The sequence below is a fragment of the Podarcis muralis genome, chromosome 7, assembly GCF_964188315.1.
Source record: "Podarcis muralis chromosome 7, rPodMur119.hap1.1, whole genome shotgun sequence".
NCBI lineage: Eukaryota > Metazoa > Chordata > Lepidosauria > Squamata > Lacertidae > Podarcis > Podarcis muralis.
In genome coordinates, this window is record NC_135661.1 from 57,440,946 (window position 1) to 57,462,234 (window position 21,289).

Consider the following 21,289-nt stretch of genomic DNA (forward strand, 5'->3'; position numbering starts at 1 on the left):
GCTGTGTAGGGATTTGAACCCTAGTTGACCAGGTCCTAGTCTGATACTCTAACCACTACATCACACTGATCTATTAGCGCAAACCAGACCCCACACCTGCTTGTCTTCTTTCTTGCATCCAGTCCAGCGTATGCCACTGCCCTTTGTCTCAGTGTTGCTATTGTAGAACTGAGTAAGGAAAAGGAGGAGGAGGAAGGGGATAAAAGAAGAATTAAAAAGTCTCTGCCTCCCACAGCTTTGGCTTCACCTCCTGTTGGTCTCTCTGCCTTCCACTCTACCAGCCATTCAACGGAGTCCTGAACTGGGATAATGCTTGCTTGGATGAAAAAGGGTGTGTGTGTAGAAACTTGCATGGCTGGAATCTAACCTACTGCACTTGGCCACTGGTCAAGGATGGTGGGAGTTGCAGTTCCATCACCACCTGGAGATCAAAGTCTGAGGAGTGTTATGTTTTTAGCAAACACCATGAGCACCACTTCTCTCCTCTAATGTGAAAATGTTTGGCATTAGCCATGACCCTGTACCTGGCATCAAAGAGGGTGGGGAGAGTGCAATTCCAGGAAGCAGGCAATTATGAGCAGATTAGATGCTTTCAGCAGTGGCTCAAAGGGACGCTGTGATGCTCATAAGGCCACTGTGGACCTACAGAAACAAATTATAACGCTCCCCCTTCTAAAGGCTCCGCAGTCAGTGAGGTCTACCTCCACGGACGCGGGTGGCGCTGTGGGTTAAACCACAGAGCCTAGGACTTGCCGATCAGAAGGTCGGCGGTTTGAATCCCTGCGATGGGCTGAGCTCCGTTGCTTGGTCCCTGCTCCTGCCAACCTAGTCGTTCAAAAGCACATCAAAGTGCAAGTAGATAAATAGGTACCACTCCGGCAGGAAGGTAAACGGCGTTTCCGTGCGCTGCTCTGGTTCGCCAGAAGCGGCTTAGTCATGCTGGCCACATGCGGACAAACGCCAGCTCCCTTGGCCAATAAAGTGAGATGAGCGCCACAACCCCGGAATCGGTCACGACTGGACCTAATGGTCAGGGGCCCCTTTACCTTTTACCTCCACATTCTAAATTCGCCTTTAATATCAAAAACGGAAGGGGAGAGGTGGTGGTGGGGGAGATGTAGCCTCTTATTTTATCTGGTCTGTGCTGGTGAGCATGGCTATTCCAAAATACGTTGAGCTGACTCTGCACAGAAGTCCACGGGGGTCTTAAGGGGGCACAGAGGAACTATGGCTTGCATCACGTTTGTTTCCCTGCCTTCGGCTTAGATTGATGGAAAGCGGAGCGGAGCTGCCTTGGGAGCTTCAGGGCAGAGACAGGATTTGAACCCAGATCTCCTCCTCCTCCTTCTAGTCCTGTATCCCCTGGTTCTTCTCCCCATAAAAGTTCCCATCACCCCCACCCATCCCGCCGCGACAATTCCCCACGGTGCTTGCAGGGGCTTATGGGAATTGGAGTCCAATCGAATTTTTACCTCCCGCCCCTTCCTCAAGCACTACCCACGTGCTAGGCAAGGAGGAAGTCCATTGGACGGACGGACCGGAGGGACTTACTCCTGAGTGGACAAAGGACAGAGGCGTGGCCGGAGCTGGCCCGCCCTGGAGAGTCACGCCGCCTTCATGCTTTACCGACGTCATCCAACAAGAGCTCCCCGCCGGTCACTTCCAGGAGCGGGAGTTTGTGTGTGGTAAGGGGAATCGTACCAAACCTTTCGCCGTGACGTCACGGCCAGCTTCGGAGCGGTGCTGGCGAAGGGCAGCGAACTGACAAGCTGCGCTTGTGCCCGAGTCACCGGCGGCGGAAGTGCGTCACCGCCTTTCCCGGAAGTTGCTGCTGAGTATCTTCCGGCCGTCTGAACGTGGCCTGAGCTGCAGCAGGAACTGCCGCCGCCGCCGCCGCGATGGTGAAGCCGGGATTCAAAGGCCGCGCCAGCATCAACCCCTCGCGGGCCAGCACCAACCCCGGTGAGTGAGTGGGGTGGGCGGGCAAGGGAAAGGAGGGAAGGTCGCCAGGTGGGGGTAGCCCCTCCGGGCTGGATCCTGCGCTCTCCCCACGGGGTGCTGGGCCTCGGCGCTGGTCCGCAGCAGAGCTGCAGGTGAGGCCGCACTTGGAAGAATGCGTCATGATGCATATGGGGGCAAAAGAAGGAAAGAAGAAAAAAAGGTATTAATTTCTCCTGAACTGGCGGAAAGTGACCAGGAACCTCAGGGTCGTAGTGGCCCAGCACGATGAGGATGTCGAAAAAGGTGAATTTCATGCTAGGGATCGTTAGAAAAGGAATTGGAAATGAAGCCGCCAATCTAATAATGCCATTATGCAAAACTATGGTGCTACTTCACATTGAATACTGTGAGCAGTTCTGGTTGCTTCACCTCCGAAAAGATATTGTAGAACTGGAAAAGGTTCAAAGAAAGGGCAGCCAAAATGATCAAGAGGATGAAGCAGTTCCCCAAGAGGAAAGGTTGCGGTGCTTGGGACTTTAGGAAAGGTGAGTAAGAGGTGACATGATAGAAGTTAATAAAAGTATACATGGCCTGGAAAAGCGGATAGAGAAAAGGTTTTCTTCCTGTCTGATAACACTAGTGCTCATGGGCATCCAAAGAAGCTGAATGTTGGATAACTTGGGTCACATAGAATGAAGTATTTATTAAAGCACGGAGTTAAACTCTGGAACTCGCACTCACAGGAGGCAGTGATGGCCACCAACTTGGGTGGCTTTCAAAAAGGATTAGACAAATTCACGAAGAAGAGGGCTACCAATGACTACTAGCCAATATGTCTATGCTGTGCCTCCACAGTTGGAGGCAGCAATGCTTCTGAATGCCAATTGCTAGTATTCCACAGTAAGGAAGGTGCTCTTGTGCTTGAATCTTGCTTTTGGGTTTTGCATAGGCACCTGTATGGTTGGCTGCTGTGAGAAGAACAGGATTCTGGTCTAGCTGGAACCCTTTTGGCCTGATCCAGCAAGCTATTCTTATGGATCTTGACATAGCTGTTCAGGCCGTGTCTGAGCATTGCACTACCAGGTTTTATAGTATGGCCTTAACCAACCTGGTACCCTCAAGAGGTTGGGGCTACAACTCCCATCTGCCTCAGCTAGCTGAGGTGGGTGGGAGTTATAGCCTCAAACTTCTGGAAGGCACCAGGTGGGTGAAGTAGTACATTGAAAAGCTCTGTGGAGCCACTTAGGTCCATGGAGACAGAAGATGGTAGCATAGATGTCACAGGGGAAAAATGTTTTTCTTTTAACAGTTCCTTTTCTTCATCTTTGGTTACTTGTGTCCACACAAGCTGACACAGGTTCCTTCATTTGTACAATTCCTCACTTACACTAGAACTGACTGATGGTTCTTTTAATTTTTGGTCACCGTTTAGTCACCATGTATTTCATTTTCTCTCTCCCTCATCACGTTAGATCGGCCAAATGGCGCTGGAGGCCACAACATGCGGGACCGGGCAACCATCCGGCGCCTCAACATGTACAGGCAGAAGGAACGCAGGTGAGGCTGGGTGTGTGTATGCCATGAACTGCAATAAACACAGTACTGGCTGGAGGGTTTCCTAGTCAGGGCGTTGAGGTTCCTGAAATGACAAATTCGTGGAGAGGACCATAATGGCTATGCTCTGCTTCCACAGCTGGAGGCAGCAATACTTTTGAATACTAGTTGCTGGAGACCACAGGAGGAGAGAGTGGTCTTGTGCTCTGGTCCTGGGTTTCCCATTTGTGGCACCTGTTTGGCCACTGTGAAACTAGTGTGCTGGACAGGAGGCCATTGGCCTGATCCACCAGGCTCTACATATGTTCTTGTGTAAAATGACATTAAAGAGGACTTTTCCTGAGACCAGCAAATGTTTCACAATCATGTTTCATGAGGAAGCTTGATGCAGAAATTCATTTTAGTCAGTAAAAGGAAAGGGAGTCATTTATTAGTTGGTTCAGTTTACACCCTACACTTCATCAGTTCCATTGATCTCAGAGCAGGTTTTTTTTAAATAATTATTTATTTATTTATACCTCAGCCACATATCAACACGCTATAAAGCAGTGCTATTTTAACAAGATAAAGTAGAACAAATATCAATGCAGCGATAAGAATGCAGCAGAGCAGCACTAGTAGCTAGTGAAGTATTTGCTCAGCTCTCCCCTCTTACCAAAAGCCTGATTGAAAAAATGAGTTTTTAGAGTTTTGCGTCACATCTTCAAAGCAAATTCCATGGAGGTTTCTGGGAAAGAAAGGAAAAAAACTTGTTAGCAGCCACAGGAGGGAACAGTTTGAATTGGGTCTATGCAGGACGAAGGAAGTTCTAACCCTTTGCCCCTGTACAGTGGCCTAGATCCAAATCATCTTCTCTTGCCAGCTGCTATAACATGCATAAGGGAAAAAGTACAATCTTAAGCGCTTAAGGCCTTAAGTCTTTTTCTCCATTGTTAATAGAAGTTCTGGGTTGGGATAGAATTTTGACCAGGGCTGTGACATAGGGCAGAGTTAGGTTGCTTCCTGCCTTCGGCAGCATGACCTGGATCCAAATTGTCTCTTCCACGGGGTTGCTTTTTGTAATATATAGAGAGCCAGTGTGGTGTAGTGGTTAAGAGCGGTAGTCTCGCAATCTGGGGAACCGGGTTCGATTCCCCGCTCCTCCACATGCAGCTGCTGGGTGACCTTGGGCCAGTCACACTTCTTTGAAGTCTCTCAGCCCCACTCACCTCACAGAGTGTTTGTTGTGGGGGAGGAAGGGAAAGGAGAATGTTAGCCGCTTTGAGACTCCTTAAAGGGAGTGAAAGGCGGGGTATCAAATCCAAACTCTTCTAATATAAGAATATTGCAATATTCTGTCATACCATGTATGGTTTGCTCATACCATGTGAGGATGTTTATTAGGTCTTGTGGGTTACAAAGTATAAAAGCACAAAGCAAACGATGAAACAAAAAAAGTTTTACAACCAAGTCCTTCCCTAATTTTGAGAGAGCAATAGAACAGAACAGTCTTCCCTTACTGCCATCTGGAAGCGAAAAGCCTGCCAGTCCTCCAGTTCTCTTCTGGGTTGCAGCCCTGTGATTTTTCAGTTTTGCCTCCTATGAAAGCCATGCTCTCCTGCAAGAAGCAGTGCTGGTTATGCAAATAAATAAAAGCAAGCAACTGCATGTGGACATCAAATTGTGGTTCTTGCAGTCTGAATTCCTGCAGACTCCTGGCAGCTGACTTTTTGATCAGAAATCCAATAAGCTAAAGCACAATTTGTTGGTGGACTGCCTCATTCCTGCTGGGATGACTGTTTTGTGTGTGTGTGTGTGTGTGTGTGTGTGTGTTTTAAAAGGCTGCTCTAGGTAGATCCTTGTGTCCTCTTAAGCAAGAGCACATACATACTCAGGATAAAAGATTATAGATTTGTTTAAAACTTCTATCAAGGAAAATATTCAGCGTATGGACTCTCCCTGTAAGTTTACAACACCCATCAGTGCATCACAGGGAGCTGTTGCTGCAGGAGGTTGGACTAGATCACTTTTTTTTACTTTCCAACTCTATGGTTATATGATTCCATGAAAAGAAGTTGTCTGCCCAATTGTTGGTCTGTTAGTTTTTCTTATTTAAATCCTGTAAGTAATAAATCTACTTCCTCTGTAAGTTGCTGAATAGCTGGAGACGCCCAATCTGTTTCTTCTTTTCTTAAAGTAAAAATGAAAAGTGGTTCATTAGCATTAATAGTTATTCCCAGAATTTGCTTTAATTAGCATCCTTTTCATGTCGCAGCAAGAGATTAGTAAGCAGAAGTGGTTGTGGGGCTCTCCTTCAAGCTAGTTACTGTGGTGTGTGTGTTTCTTGGGTCAGCTATTCACTGCTAAAAGGGCACTTCCCCCACCCCACTTAGTTGAGACACAACTTTTGCTACCCCACCTTTCCTTAATGCCATTCTTGCCTGCTCTTCCCTCAAGATCATGTTCCCATGCTTTTCTGCTTCTGAGCTGACCTTGAGAGCAACTAACCTATTATTGCCCATTCAAACACCTCAGCGCTTGGCAGGAAAGGGTTTCGTGCTGACTCAGCACTTCAGCAGAGGCCACATGACATGCAGGTCTTTCCCCCATCACTGAGACCCGGGAGCCACTGTTTTTGAAAGTCCTCCTTTCTCTGTAAGCTGATTCAGATACAGGTTCTTAATAAACAGGGCTCAAGACCCTCTTGCCATCCCCTCTGCTCCCTCACCTGTTGCCCTGAAATATGGGATTGGCAGACATGCATCACGCCAGTGTTGCTGAGGAGAGTCACAGCCGCTTTGCCGGAAACCTAGATCTGGGTGAAGCTGCCCTTCCTCAGCTGCGAGGCTGAAGTCACTGCTGCCTCCTGTTTTCCTCAAACTTGGCGCCTGCTTCTGTACTGTCTGTAAACAAGTCGATTTCATGCCCCGTTGTGCAGCCGGCATGTGCTCTGTACCCCTGAGCAGGTGCTAAATGGAAGCAGCCTTGCTGTGTCTCCCCAAACATCTCCGCCTGTGAAAGGGGGCCAAGGGCAAAATGTGGAACCTCTTAGTGATGTGTTTTTCAGAGGCTCTGCTCCATTGCTTGGCGCGGCCTGTGGAAAAGTGTCAGCCTTGGGTAACAGGCATTCTTGCCCCCACCTCGGTAACCCTCCTGCCCTCCCGCCTGACATGCAGCCAAGGAGCCCTTATTGCTTCCAGTTGTTCACCTGGAGCCGTACAATCAGCTCCCTTCTGCTCTGTCTTGTGTTTCGCTTGAGCGTTTGGCCTTTCCTTCAAGCCAAGGAGCAGGGGCGGGATGGAGGGACCAGCTTATTACTCCCCTGGGAGCCCTTATAGGTACGGTTTTGTTTCTGTCAAGTACATTTTCTGCAGTCCTCCAACATGTTTTACAATCCTAGCTGTGTTCGCCCTCTTAATACATTGGAATCTGTGAGTCGGCTGAGTGGTCCATCTAGCTCCTTATTGTCCACACTAATTGGCACCAGCTGATCGGAGTTCTTCCAGGGAAGGAATCTGGGACCTTTTGCATGCAAAGTGTCTCCTCCGCTCCTGAGCCCTTGGCTCCCTGAGGACTGCCACTGCTGTTTCCAATTCAGGGTTGGGGAAACGGAAGCTGAAAGGGACTAGCTTCCCTCAGACAGGATCAAGCACAAGCCAGCTCTCCAGTGGCTGTTCTTTGTCTGCAGGAACAATCGTGGGAAAGTGATCCGGCCACTGCAGTTCCAGTCCACGGTGGCACCCGGCACGGTGGCAAGAGTGGAGCCCAACATCAAATGGTTTGGTGAGACTGTTTTTGGCTGTGCTGTGGCACAGTTTTTCTTAGGATTTCTTCCTTGGGTGAAAGGCAGACGTGCAAGGACCCTAGTCAAAGAGCTGGGTTTGGATAAAGGCCACCTTGCACCTGCTCCTAAAGAACTGCTTATTTCATCAAGCCCAAGGTGTGGGAGGCACCACATTGGGCCTGGGGTGCCCCTATTTATGGTTCTCTCAATGCAGGTAACACGAGGGTGATCAAGCAGTCGTCCCTCCAGAAGTTCCAAGAGGAGATGGAGACAGTGATGAAGGACCCCTACAGAGTTGTCATGAAGCAAACCAAGCTGCCACTCTCTCTCCTCCATGACCGAATTAAGCCTCATGTAAGTCCTCCTCTTACCACCTTGTGGTGGGGACTCTTCTCTCCCCACAGCATCCAGGGACCCAATTTTCTTGGGTGTGGTTGTATGCATGCTGGACTCTGGGGAAGACTTCTGGGTTGCATTTCCCATGCATTCGCAGAGAAAAGCATATTCCAGTAGGCAGAATTGCAGTAGGTGCAATTAAAGGCCTAGTGAAGGTGTTCAAATTGACTTTGCAAAGTAACTGCACATAAAGGTTATTCTCTAGCCCACCAGTGCACAGATGCTGACATGCCCAGAGAGGAGATGGGCAGCCTTTGTTAGGCTTTGTTGCCTGAGTGTTCGTGTCCCTCCCCATCTTAGTCCATTCAATCGGTGTGTCAGTTTGTGATTTGCACCTGCTGAATTGCTTGTCTCTGTAAACCCCCCTCTAGACTTTTCTCCCTTCCCGCAAAACTCCCCAGTGCCTGTGGGCTGCTTCCGAGTGAGTAGGAGTCTTCCTTTGGTTCCACGCCTGATTGGCTGGAGGAGGGCCCTGTAGAATATGATTATGTTTGCAACTTATAGATGTAAACTGAGCTGCAGTGTGGCTGCTCGCTGTTTGCCAGGAAGTGCCCAACATGCAAGGGCTCAGTAAACTTGTGGAGGGGTGTTTCTAGACCCATCTATTCCAGCACCGTGTTCTTATACTGTACTGGCCTCCCAGTTGCCCAAAGAGGAAAGCTGCAGGAACCCTCTCCCCTCCTGTGCCTTCTTAATAATAATAAATTTTATTTATACCCCGCCCTCCCCGGCCAGAGCCAGGCTCAGGGCAGCTAACACCAATAAAAATTACAGTAAAATCATAATAGGAAAAAAACCCAATTTAAAATACATGTTAAAATTCAATTTAAAATGCAGCCTCATTTTAAAAGTAGCCCATAGATCAAAACCATAAAGAGAGGGAAAACATAAGGGTCAGACTGAGTCCAAACCAAAGGCCAGGAGGAACAGCTCTGTCTTGCAGGTCCTGCGGAAAGATGTAAAGTCCCGCAGGGCCCTAATCTCTTGTGACAGAGCGTTCCACCAGGTCGGGGCCAGTACTGAAAAGGCCCTGACCCTAGTTGAGACCAATTTAACCACCTTGCGACCTGGGACCTCCAAAATGTCGTCATTTGTGGACCTTAAGGTCCTCCGCAGGGCATAACAGGAGAGGCGGTCCCGTAGGTACGTGGTCCTCCTAGGCCGCATAGGGATTTAAATGCAACTGGCATTTAGAAGCATTGCTGCCTTGAACCGTGGAGGCAGAGCAAAGCCATCATGGCTAGTAGCCCCCAATTGCCCTCCTCCTCCATGCATTTGTCTAATCTTCTTTTAAAGCCCTCCAAGTTGCAGGCCATTGCTGCCCTCTGTTGCATGCCAGGTGTGTTCATGTGGAACATGTATGCGGTCTGTGGTATTTCTCTGGTAGCCAGATGTGCCAATTCCCAACTCCGGGCCATTGCCCAGGCCTGGCACTGAAGAGGAGGCCGCTTGGCTCTGTCCTCTGGCTTCTTAGGTCCGCCCCACAGCCTGTGCCTTTCATCTCAAGCCCAACATTCCCTCTGCTCTGGCCCACGAGCCGGGCTCTTTCTTCTACGCATACTGAGCTCTCGCAGGACAATTTTGTTTTCTCACGAGTTTCCATGTGTCTCCAATAAAAGGAAAACATCCTAAATTAAGAAAAGGGTTCTCTGTAACTTGAGTGCACATCACTTAAATGAGCAAGCCTTGCTCTCTGTAGGAGACTCGCTTCCAAGAAAAGGGCTGGCCCTTGCAGCTGGACTTTGAAAGAACAAAGCAAAATGGGAGGCAGATTCTCCCTGACAAATCTGGGCCCTGGCTGGATCTGGAGCCCTCTTTGACAGAACCGAGCAGAGAGAGCAGTGGGATTTTCACCCTTGTAGCTTTAATTGCGTTGGACTGAGAGAATGGTAATCTTAATAGTAAGAGAAATGTAGCAGGTATTTCTGGCAAGCCCCAGGGCTGTGGCTCAGGTCTGCTGGGCTGCTGCTCTCAGAAAAAAACCTGAACAACAACAGAACAGGGGCAGTACATTGTCCAAATTAGTTTAACTTGGGCGTCTTGTTCTGAGCCAGGGCAAATGAGGTGTGACTCCCTCCACCCCGCCCCCCTTTCCTTTCAGAATTCGAAAGTCCACATTCTCGACACAGAAACGTTTGAAACTACATTTGGCCCCAAAGCACAAAGGAAGCGGCCCAACCTCTCAGCAAGTGATGTGCAGTCCCTGGTGGAAAACGCCACAGCTGGAGCCAGCAGCTATGACCAAGACAAGGACAGGGATCGGGTGACAGAAGATACTGGAGTGAGGTGAGCCCCTGGAGCATCCTCCTAGGGAAGGGGGTCCCTCTCCCTTCTCTTTTTCTTTCTCCGCTCAAGGGCCCTGTTGGCTGAGTTAGCAAGACAGGAAATGGAGCTTTTTGCCCTGTCAAAGGCAGGGCTAACTGGTTTTTTTCCTGTCTCATGGACTGGGCTGGATCACTCCCTCAGAACAGGCTAGCTAATTCACTAGCTGAGAGCCTGTGTGGTTTAGTGGTTACAGCATCAGACTAAGACCTGAGAGACCAGGGTTCAGATCCCCATTCATCTCACTGGGTGTCCTTAGGCCAGTCACACCCTCTCAGCCTAACCTACCTCACAGGCATGTTATGACACCTTCAACTGCTTCTTTGCAGGGAGGAGGCGCGAGAGGAGATCTACAAGAAGGGGCAGTCCAAGCGCATCTGGGGAGAACTGTACAAGGTAGGCTCTGTGGAACTGTGGGAAGGAGGGCAGTTCCCATCTCTCTGCCAGAACGTGACCCAATAGGTCCCTTCAGTTGCTCTCCATCCATTTGCTTCTGGGAAGGGCCTTGCAGAGGTAATCCCTGCTGTGATGTTCTGTGTGCTGCTTCCTTCCTTATGACTTCAGGCTTATACAGGGGAGGCGTGATGACATTTGGCCCTGAACTGCCAGTGTGGCGTAGTGGTTTCAATCTAGGGCCCGGGAGACCAGAGCTCAAATCCCTATTTGGCCATGAAGCTTGGCCTGCCTCACAGGGCTGTTGTGGGGATAAAATGAGAAGGAGAACTATGTTTTCCACCTTGAGCTCCTTGGAGGAAGGGGGCTATAAATGCAATTAATCAATCAATAGCAACAGCAGCTCTGGGCCCAGCTCAGCTTACTGAGGCCCTCTGACCTCTCCTTTAAACTGTTGCTGCTGCATTTTCCTTCTCATCTCTGCTGTGTCCAGAGTTCTGTGTTCATAGCAGCACTCAGCCACTTCCCTTAGCTTGCACATGCACTTGTTTGTGTGTGTATGAGAGAGAATGTGCACTTATGTTTTCAGACAACCTCTTTGTTCAGAAGTCTTTGGTAATGTAAAACAGCCAGAGCAGAACTGCTATCCCACATTCCACTAACCTCTGAACCAAGCCTGGTGAATTTCAGCAGTTTGAGTGTGGGAGCTGGACCTGTTTGTAATAGATGCACTTGTGTTTTCTGCAAGTTAAGATGGTCCTGATCCTGGAGCCTGATCTTTCCCCCTTTCCATGCTGGACTTGCAAAAGTCAGCAGTCTGAATTAGTTCCCCTTCCTTGTTCTTTCCTGTTTGGAAGAGTACGAGGGCTGCCGAAGGTAGCTAGACTGTGGGGCCTGGTGGTGGCCTGAGCCAGTCTGTGGCAGTGGGTCTGGGTTGCTGATAGGGCTGTGCAATAAATGTTTAAACAAGGCAGGCAGTAGGCTTCCCAGGGGGCACCTCAGCTGAACCCATACTTTACAGATACTTTACAGATAATTTGCAGGCAGTGCCTCACTCTTTCAGCTCCACTGGTATCTTTCCACTTAAAAAAAGGTAAAGGTACCCCTGACCATAAGGTCCAGTCGCTGATGACTCTGGGGTTGCGGCTCTCATATCGCTTTACTGGCCAAGGGAACCGGCGTTTGTCCACAGACAGCTTCCGGGTCATGTGAGTGACCCTATACGGCCTAGGACCCTCGTACCTACGGGACCGCCTCTCCTGGTATGCCCCACAGAGGAACTTACGGTCTTCAAATAAAAACATCTTGAAGGTCCCAGGCCACAGAGAGGTTAGGCTGGCCTCAACTAGAGCCAGAGCTTTTTCGACTGCGGCTCCAACCTGGTGGAATGCCCTGTCGCAAGAGACAAGGGCCCTGCAGGACTTGACATCTTTTCGCAGGGCCTGTAAGACAGAGCTGTTCCACCAGGCCTTTGGTCAGGGCGCAGCCTGACTCCCTCCTTTGGCAATCTCTACAAAGTTTTAGTCTATGGTTGCCATCAATTTGTATTTTAATTAATTTTTAGAATGTATTTATAATGTTGTACTGTTTTAGTGTTGTTAGCCGCCCTGAGCCCGGCTTCGGCTGGGGAGGGCGGGATATAAATAAAATTTATTATTATTATTATTATTATTATGTGGCCAGCATGACTAAGCTGCTTCTGGCGAACCAGAGCAGCTCATGGAAACATGGTTTACCTTCCCACTGGAGTGGTACCTATTTATCTACTTGCACTTGACGTGCTTTCCCACTGCTAGGTGGGCAGGAGTTGGGACTGAACAACGGGAACTCAGCCCATTGCGGGGATTCGAACCGCCGACCTTCTGATCAGCATGCCCTAGGCTCTGTGGTTTAGACCACAGTGCCACGCGCATCCCTATCTTTCCACTTAGAGCTCAGCTAATTATGCAGAGCCTGCTAACAATCCAGAAGCAACACCCCCCCCCCCCCCCCAATCAAAGATCCAGCATAAACAAAGAACTAGGAAGGCTTCTTTCTTCACTCACTCACCCCCACCATGAAAAAAAAAGAGGAGGAAAGAGTTTTTAATTTTTATTTTCTGGTGGTGTTTATGTTGTTGGTTTCCCCTAAATAGCTTTCCTCCATATTAAAAAGGATGGTTTAAAAAAAATTATTTAAAGGAGACTATCTTTTTTCTTGCTTGCCCTCTCTCCCTCCCTCTGATAACGAAACAGGAGAGATTGGTGGGATGGGGGCTTTTGGGGGAGCCCTGTGGGAGGGGGAATGAAAGGGAGAATATTTAGCTGGCTGCCTTATGTTGAAATGGGAGGTTGGGTACTATGTGAGAATGATGGAGGAGGGTGTTTTTCAGTAAGCGGTGCAAGCAAATCCATGTCTACTCACAATCAAGCCCTACTGAATTCAACAGGCCTTACTCCCATGAAAGTGGAAATAAGCTTAGTTGAATGCATGCATAGATTCCACTTAGACCTTTGAGTGGGGAAGCAGATGTAACTTGACTAGTAAATCACTTAGACTACTCTTAAATTAGTTGAAAATAGATTGAGTATATTATATGGAAGTTCATTTAACATTTTTATTAAATCTACTACTTCCTTACATTTTAAGGCCCTCTGCTGTCACAGGGAACCACAGCCCACCCTCCGCCACTGCATGGAGGTATGGCGGGACCCTCTGCTGCTGAAGGGAGGCCCAGCAAGGCCCTCCACCGCTGCAAGTGTATATTGTGATATGTTGAGATATCGTGATGTTTAGCTGGTGATATATCATGATGTTGAAAACCAGATATTGCCTAGCCCTAGTCGCTGAGATTTTGTGGAAAGTTTCCTTCTAGTCTAATGTGTGTCCCTTGCCCTCTCTGTGCCCTTCCAGGTCATTGATTCATCAGATGTCGTTGTGCAAGTGCTGGATGCCAGAGACCCCTTGGGAACCCGCTCCCCGCACGTGGAGACTTACCTGAAGAAGGAGAAGCCCTGGAAGCACCTAATTTTTGTCTTGAACAAGTGTGACCTTGTGCCCACATGGGCCACGGTGAGTCTCGTGAAGGAGGGGTGCTTGCTGGCAGAGCCAGGAAAGAAGGCTGCCCTTCGATGGTTTCCTGCCAAATTCCCCTGAAAACGCCCTTGTCAACCCCCGGTAGCTGCTAGGTCTGAAACAGTTCCTTGGAGTGGAGCGAAGGGTTAGGCCACAGCTCCCCTGGGTGGGGGCTCCTTGGCAGGGAAACCAATTTTGGAAGGGGGATTTGAACATTTCCAAAGTGCTAGACCTGCAGAGCAGGCTTTTTGTGTCTGGGAGTCTTTCGCTATGATCCCTGCGTAGCAGGGCTGTTGGACTAGTTGACCCTTTGGCTCCCTTCCAACTCTACACTTCCATGATTCTGTGGTTCTATGAGCAGCTGTGCCTCGTGAGGTGGGATGCTGAATGGCACACTCTTCCCTTCTCCTAGAAACGCTGGGTGGCTATTCTCTCCCAGGAGTACCCAACTTTGGCCTTTCACGCCAGCCTCACAAACCCCTTTGGAAAAGGGGCCTTCATTCAACTCTTGAGACAGTTCGGAAAGGTAAGGCACATCTTTGTTTCAAAGGTGCATTGCAGTGGTGCATGGTCATTGGACGAAGGGGACTAGGCTAGTCCTCTAAATGTTCCCCTGGTGCCTCCTTCCCAAAGCCCAGGAAGCTTCTGCCTGGCTTAGGGAGGGAGGTGCGAGGCTCCAATGGGTCCATGATCTGTCCTGCCATCTTCCCAAAGCCCATCTGGTTTTTGAAAGCAGGCTGGAGGGCTCCAGCATCCTGTCAGAGGCCTGGTACCTCTTTTGCAAAGCCCGGGAATCTTCTGACCGGCTTAGGGAGGGAGGCATGATGCTCACGTGTATGACATCAGGGTGTCACAATGTCACATGTGTGATATTGGCACCACCCCCACCTCCCTTGCAAGCTGGCGCCTCTGGCCCTAAGTGTTCCCCTATGAAAAATATCACTGCACGCCACTGGTGCATTGTCAGTGAAGAGCCTTGCATCTTGGGGGGTGGGGTGGGATGGGGTTGCTGAGATGCAGTCCTCGGCAGGAGATACAGTTCCAGAAATCCCCATGGGATTTGGTGGTGGGGGGTGGACTTTCTGATTTCCTGGGAGCGTCCTCCCTCTACCTGGGAGGAAGCCATTAAGTTTCACATGAGAGATGCCAGCAGGTACCATCTTCCATTGCTGGGGACTGACTGCACTGCATGGGTATGGCAGCTGCTGCTGGTGGGGCAAGTAGATTACTTGAACTGCTAGGCTAGCAGATGACTGTAGGTGTTTGTGTGTGCCCATTGTCATTGAGAACCTCTTTCCCTCGGCCCGAAAGCCCAGAAGCCTCTGTTCTTTCACACTTGCACTAGAGCAAGCTTCTTTTCTGCTGCTCCAGAGGGTAGACCTGAATCAGTGAATTCAAACGAACAAGGAAGGAGGTTCCAGTGAAACATGAGGAAGAACTTTCTGGTGGTAAGAGCTGCTTGACAGTGGAACAGGAAGTGGTGGACTCCTTTTCCTTGGAGGGCCACTGGCTTGATCATGCAGCAGCTGTCCCCACCAGCTGGTTCAGAAAACCAACGGCCCTCTCCAGGTTGGACGTCTCCTGTTTGAGGACACTCAATGGATGCTATGCCCACACACATGTTCTTCTCTCCCAACAGCTGCATATAGACAAGAAGCAGATCAGTGTGGGCTTCATTGGCTACCCCAATGTGGGAAAGAGCTCTGTGATCAACACACTCCGTTCCAAGAAGGTCTGCAATGTGGCTCCCATTGCTGGCGAGACAAAGGCAAGTGGCCTTCTTCATCATTCCCAAAAAGTGGGGGTGGGGGCTCATGTTTAATCTCCAGTAGGCAAAGGCAAGGGCGAGTTGCTAAAGGTGGCTCTCCCCCTCCTCCTTCAATCAATCAATCAATCAATCAATCAATCAATCAATCAATCCCTACTGTCATCGAGGAGGAAATGCTGCCTCTGAATCTCCAGGGAGCAACCCCTGAAGGTGTTTGATTCTCCTTGCTCCAGCAGTGTTGAGGAGGGAGAGGGAGAGCACATTAATTAATCTCCGCTGAGCAGCCCCAGTTTAAAGTAGCTGCTACCACATTCATTTTCAGGTGAGTAAGGAGGGCCAAGTTGATGCCATTCTTTCCTCCCACAGGTGTGGCAGTACATCACCTTGATGCGCCGCATCTTCCTCATTGACTGCCCAGGTGTGGTGTACCCCTCCGGTGACACAGAGACGGACATTGTGCTGAAGGGAGTGGTGAGTAGTGGAAGGGACAAGCGTTGAAAGGAGCAGGTGCTTCTCTCCTAGCCCAGCCATGGTCTATTATTTATTTCTCTGAATTTATATCCCACCTTTTTCTCTAAAGAGCTAAAGGTGGCATATATATGGCTTTCACCCGCCTCATTTTATTCCTACAACAACCCTGTGAGAGGCAGTGACTGGCCATCAAGGTCACCCAAGGTCCTAGTGCAACACTCTCCATATTTGTTGTCTACCATATTTCACTATCCAAAAGGTGCTGAGGATCAGGATGCTTGAATTGTCTTTGCAGAGGCTTCCTGGCTCTTCAACATCTGGTGGAGGGGACACACAGGCCCATCAGAACCCCTGCCTTTGCTCGTTGGAGCCACCCTGCATCGTTCTCACTGCTGCAGCTGTGCCCCATATGCCCCAATGCCGTGGTAATGAGCTGCTTTTCTTATCTCCAGGTTCAAGTGGAAAAAATCAAGTGCCCGGAAGACCACATCGCTGCCGTGCTAGAAAGGGCCAAGCCGGAATACGTCAGCAAGACGTACAAAGTGGACTTCTGGGAGAATGCAGAGGACTTCCTTGAGAAGCTGGCCTTTCAGATGGGGAAGCTGCTCAAGGTGAAGGACAAGAGCCTGCCTTTTCTTCCTGGGGATTGTAGGTGGAGGGTTATATGGCCAGGTTGTCATGGAGGAAGTCACTTGCTTGGGCTAGCTAGCTGCTGAACTGCAATTTGATTGGGGAAACCCTGTAGCTCAGTGGCAAAGCATCTGTCTTGCAAGAAGAAGGTCCCAGGTTCAATCCCCAAGCGAATCTCCCAAGTAGGCATGGGAAAGATGTCATCTCTCAAACCCCGGAGAGTTGTTGCTAGTCTGTGTAGACAGTACCGAGCTAGACAGAATGAATATAAGGCACCTTCCTAGGTTCCTGTGATTAATAGGCCAGGCATATATGTACTTGGGAAGCACTGTCAATAATAGGAAGGTGTTTCATCAGAGGAAGAATGAGAAGAGCAAGCAGGCACTCTTTGGTGACTTGTCTCGTTCCAGGAGTCAATCCATCCAAGCGACAGGTGATGGCTACATGGGGAAAGGTATGCTTGTGGGGTTCTAGAGAAAATGGGGTATCAATCTATCCCTCATAAGTATCCCCACCTTCTTGATTTAGTCATAACCTGCCTTGTGATCTCAGTAATGAGACTCCACCTTTCCCTTTAGAGAATTTGAGCAGAGGCCCCTTTTTTCACAAATGTCTATGCTTTGTGGGTCTGAAAAAACTGTCCCACTGCCATTTCAGGGAGGAGAGCCTGATGTGAGCACAGTGAGCAAAATGGTGCTGAATGACTGGCAGAGAGGCCGCATTCCTTTCTTCGTGAAGCCCCCAAATATGGAGCAGGGCCCCCAGGTAAGAGCTGCATATTTAAGGTGGGTGAGTAAAGGTACCATATGATTTCTCAGTCCCAGTGCAGTCGCGGCTGGAATTCTTTGGAAAACAGAAAAGATGGGATATAAATCCTCAAAAAATTTTTTTTATTATTTTGAACAACGTGTAACGTAAACTGGTGAGCAATATCTAAGCAAGTGGAGCAGAATTGATTTTCCCTGGTCCTCATTTGGATGGCAAGCAACTCTTGGACTAATAAATCACCCTTGTCCATCAGCCATGGCAGAAAACAGGATGATCTTACTGGCCAAGTGATTTTACTCAAAAGGGGGGGCAGGGGCAAAACGTTCCCATCTGCCCTCATGGTAAAAAGGACAGGGCAAATGAAAATGAGACAGCACTTAAGACCAGGCTAGTCCCACTGATTCAGTGTTTTGGGGGCTCCTACATCATACAACGTCCACTTCTAAAATCACAGTAGAAGGTGATGCTTTCTTTAATTCTAACAGAAGTCATTGCTGTTTTGTTTACTAGTAGTTCTTTGCTGCAAACCAAAACCATGGAGAAAATCAGGAGACCTCCCTCCCTCCCCAAATAAAATAAGTTCAGGTGATTTTTGCAAATATAAAGGGATGGTTTCTAAAAGGAGATTTGGGTCAAGCCAAACTCTAATCTGGAATCCCTGGCCCTTAATCCTAGAGATGTAGGGGGAGGAGCACTTGGTACGTGTTTAAGGTGGAAGGAAAATCTGCATTCTGATCAGTTTTTGAAGCTGGACCCTGCTGAGGTGCAATTATAGACCCAGCAGTGGGAAGTAAGACGTTCTGGAGTGGAACTGACACATTGGCATGTGGATGTGGGTGTTGGTAATTGTGGCTCCCAGAGATGCTTCCTTCCCTTCATCTTCCAGCCCACAGGTGCTGCTTTGGAAGTGCCCGCAGCTGCCAATCTGAGCGAGAGCCCTGAGGAGAGCCTTGTTGTGATGGAGACAGCCGCAGCAGAGCCCAGGGGTGAGGAGGGCCCCCCACAGGCAACGAAATGGCCCTTGTCCCATGTGCGGCAGAACTTTGGGAAGCTCCACGTGGCCCCTCAGTTCTTGAAGGAGGACCTGATCCCCGTGGATGTGCTTGATGTTGATGGGTCGGACAGTGATCCAGAAGATGAGGAGGAGGAGGAGAAAGATGGGGAGGAGGAAGGGCACTCCCAGCTTGGCAAGACAGATAACAGGCCCTCTGGCAAGGAAAGCGCCAGGCAGGACCCAAAGGCAGTGCTGAAGTCCCTGGATGAGAAGATTGCCAAGTACAAGAAATTCTTGGACAAGGCCAAGGCCAAGAGGTTCTCGGCAATAAGGTTGTTGCTTTTGCACTGTCCCTGGGAGTGGGATGGAGCTTGGTTAAGCTTGATAGTTACATGGGTGTAAAAGTCCAAAAAGTGGACTATTCTGTCCAGCCATTATGTTGCCTTTCCTACCCAGCAGCAGCTGAGGCAGTCCAGCTGGCCGCAACATGCCATGAGCAGAGATTAGATGACTTGGCCCAGCCACATACTGCAGAGGAAGGCTTGTGCTGTCCCAGGCATTGCTTGGGCCCCCTCTCCCCCCAGCCTAGATTTTGGGAGGTGGTCTTGCTCCATCAGCGAGTACTCTTCTGGGGACAAAATTGCATTTGCGACAAGGCTAGTGTGCTCTTGTGCCACAACCTTCAGTGTATCTCTCTCCCCAAGTATGTGATGTGTGCGACTCCTGCAGAAGTGGATGGTATTGCTAAATTGTGACTGTCGCAGATGATATGCCTGCTTAGATGGCAAGGTCTGTGTGTGTCTGTGTCAGAATGCCAGCTGTGCGCAGGTTTTTGCAAGGGCCTAAATGCCCACCTCCTTGCCTTGCAGAATCCCCAAAGGACTGAGTGAAAAAGTCTTTGCAAAATCACAGTTGGACTCTGGTGCAGTTGCAAGTGATGAAGCTGCAGGTAGGTTGGCTCTATGACAGCACTGGGAGGTCTCCATCTGAGAGCTCACCCACAAGAGGCCTGTCCTGCCTGTAGTCCCATGTTGGGAGGGGATGGCCTGCTCCCGGCTGTCCTTGGCTGTGCTCCTTTTTCCACTACGCAGTCCTGAGTGGCTGGGAAACACACTTGAAAGCTCTACATCAAGGGTGGGGTCAATTATTATTATTAATAATATTATTAAATTTATATACTGCCCTTCTTCCAAGGATCACAGGGCGCTTTACAGTATAAAGGCAATCAACAAACAAAACAATACCCACCCACTCCCATTTAATAAGGCTATAAATTGTTTCTCTAGTCAAAGGATTGGGAGAAGAGGAATGTTTTCACTAGGCGACTAAAGATCTATAATGAAGGTGCCAGGCGAGTCTCCCTGGGAAGAGCATTCCTCAGATGGGAAGCCACAGCAGAAAAGGTCCATTCTTGTGTTGCCGCCCTCTGGACCTCTTATATTCTATGGATTGGGCTGTCATCAGCATAAGTAGTTGCAGGAAGGCCTTACGTCTTTGGGAACCCCTAGCCTCTCATCACCCTGCAGTGCGTGGCAGTTTGGAAAAGCTCCAGCCATTGGCCTGAGCAGAACCACAAGTTTCTGGAGCATTTTGCCTCACACATTCTTGAAATGCTGCTTTTAGGGAGCCCGAGGAAAGCTGAGAAAAGAGGACGGCAAGAGGATGGTGAACAGGACCAGGGTGCCAGTCCAGTGAAGGTTTGCAAGAAACAGAGTTCCAAAGAGGTAGGTGCCAACAGAATCTTTCTGCAGCTCCCACAGTTTCAGGGCAAGGGGGGCTTTTGCAGCTTATGCACAAAAATCTGTACAGCATATTACGTGGAAGGGAAAATATTCACTATGTAAGCCCACCTTTTGTTCCTTTTAAATAACAAGTTTCTAGTTCTCTTTAGCAAGAATTTGCCCATTCATTTGCACATGGCAAAATGACATGGGCTGTGGCAGCAGTGGTGATGCTTTCCTTTGACTGACTAAATTGGGGAGGGGTCAAGGCATGTCTCCTCTTCCACTGTCATAGGAGGACCTCTTTGCATTGTGCATTGTGCAAAGAGGATCTCCTGTGTCCCCACTGCATCTGCTGGGTGAGATTGTCCAATTAAAAACCTTGCCAAAGAGGGTAGCACAAACTTTCTTTGCTTCTTTCACAGAGGAGAAGAGCAGAGCGGCAGCAGCACTCAAAGAAAGTCGGCGTCCGATACTATGACACACATAATGTCAAAAACAAAAACAGGAACAAGAAGAAACCCAACTCAGCAGGGCAGAAATCAAAAACTAAGAGAAATAAACACAAGTAATAGTTTTCTGATCTAGACGCCTTTCTGTCCAGTTTTCTGACTGAAAATAGGGATTCAGCTTTATCCCGCATAAGTTGCGTCTATGCAGTATTCCTGTGCTCTCAAATTATAGGTTGTCTAATATTAAGGGATATGTTTCCTGTGTGTTTTTGGCAGATGGAGAAGTTTTTATATAGAACCTTGAACTTGCAGATGCTCCTGTAATTGGAGCTACAAATCACTGATAGAGCACATACCTGCATGTAAATAAATAAACCTGCCATAAAAGGAGATGGGATCAGTTAGCTCTGCTTCAGTGGGAAGAGTTTGACCCTTGTTAAACCTCTGGCTAGGAAATTAAGAAATGAAGCAGCAGCAAGTAAAACTGCACATTTCCCAAGTTAAACTATGGAACTCGCCCAAACACAAAGCAGTGATAGCCACCAATTTGGATGGGTTTAAAAGAGGATTAGACAAATGCATGGAGGAGGAGAGGGTTATTGGTGGCTGCTAGCCACGGGGGCTATGCTCTGCCTCCACAGTTCAAGGCAGCAATGCTTCTGAATGCCAGTTGCAGGAAGCCACAGGAGGGGAGAGGGCTCCTGTGCTGGAATCTTGCTTGCTGGGTTTCCACTGGGGCCTCTGGGTGGCTACTATGAGAACAGGATGCTGGCCTGATTTAGCAGGCTGGTGGCGCTGTGGTTTAAACCACTGTGCCGCTCGGAAGGTTGGCCGTTCGAATCCCCGCGACAGAGTGAGCTCCTGTTGCTCGGTCCCAGCTCCTGCCAACCTAGCAGTTCGAAAGCACACAGTGCAAGTAGATAAATAGGTACCACTCCGGTGGGAAGGTAACCAGCGTTTCCATGTACTTCGCCAATAGCGGATTAGTCATGCTGGCCATGTCTTTGGAAGTGGACAAACGCCAGCTCCCTCGGCCTGTAGAGCGAGACAAGCACTGCAACC

General features: G+C 49.2%; 1 protein-coding gene across 1 annotated transcript; it reads left to right on the top strand.

Moving 5' to 3' along the window:
• Nucleotides 1–1,589: 1,589 nt before the first annotated feature.
• Nucleotides 1,590–20,362, top strand: GNL2 (G protein nucleolar 2). The gene is made up of 16 exons (XM_028739221.2): nt 1,590–1,962; nt 3,414–3,498; nt 7,163–7,257; nt 7,473–7,612; nt 9,756–9,940; nt 10,306–10,372; nt 13,262–13,420; nt 13,836–13,949; nt 15,063–15,191; nt 15,558–15,662; nt 16,115–16,273; nt 16,950–17,057; nt 17,947–18,386; nt 18,924–19,003; nt 19,678–19,778; nt 20,201–20,362. Exons 1-16 carry the CDS (start codon nt 1,899–1,901, stop codon nt 20,345–20,347), a joined length of 2,178 nt encoding a protein of 725 aa, XP_028595054.2. The 5' UTR covers nt 1,590–1,898; the 3' UTR covers nt 20,348–20,362.
• Nucleotides 20,363–21,289: the final 927 nt, after the last annotated feature.

Coding starts and splice junctions, on each gene's coding strand:
- GNL2 (XM_028739221.2), top strand. CDS start 1,899: ATGGTGAAGCCGGGATTCAAAGGCCGCGCCAGCATCAACCCCTCGCGG. Junction 9,941..10,305: donor ACAGAAGATACTGGAGTGAG/GTGAGCCCCTGG, acceptor GCTTCTTTGCAG/GGAGGAGGCGCGAGAGGAGA. Junction 13,421..13,835: donor TTGTGCCCACATGGGCCACG/GTGAGTCTCGTG, acceptor CCCTTCTCCTAG/AAACGCTGGGTGGCTATTCT.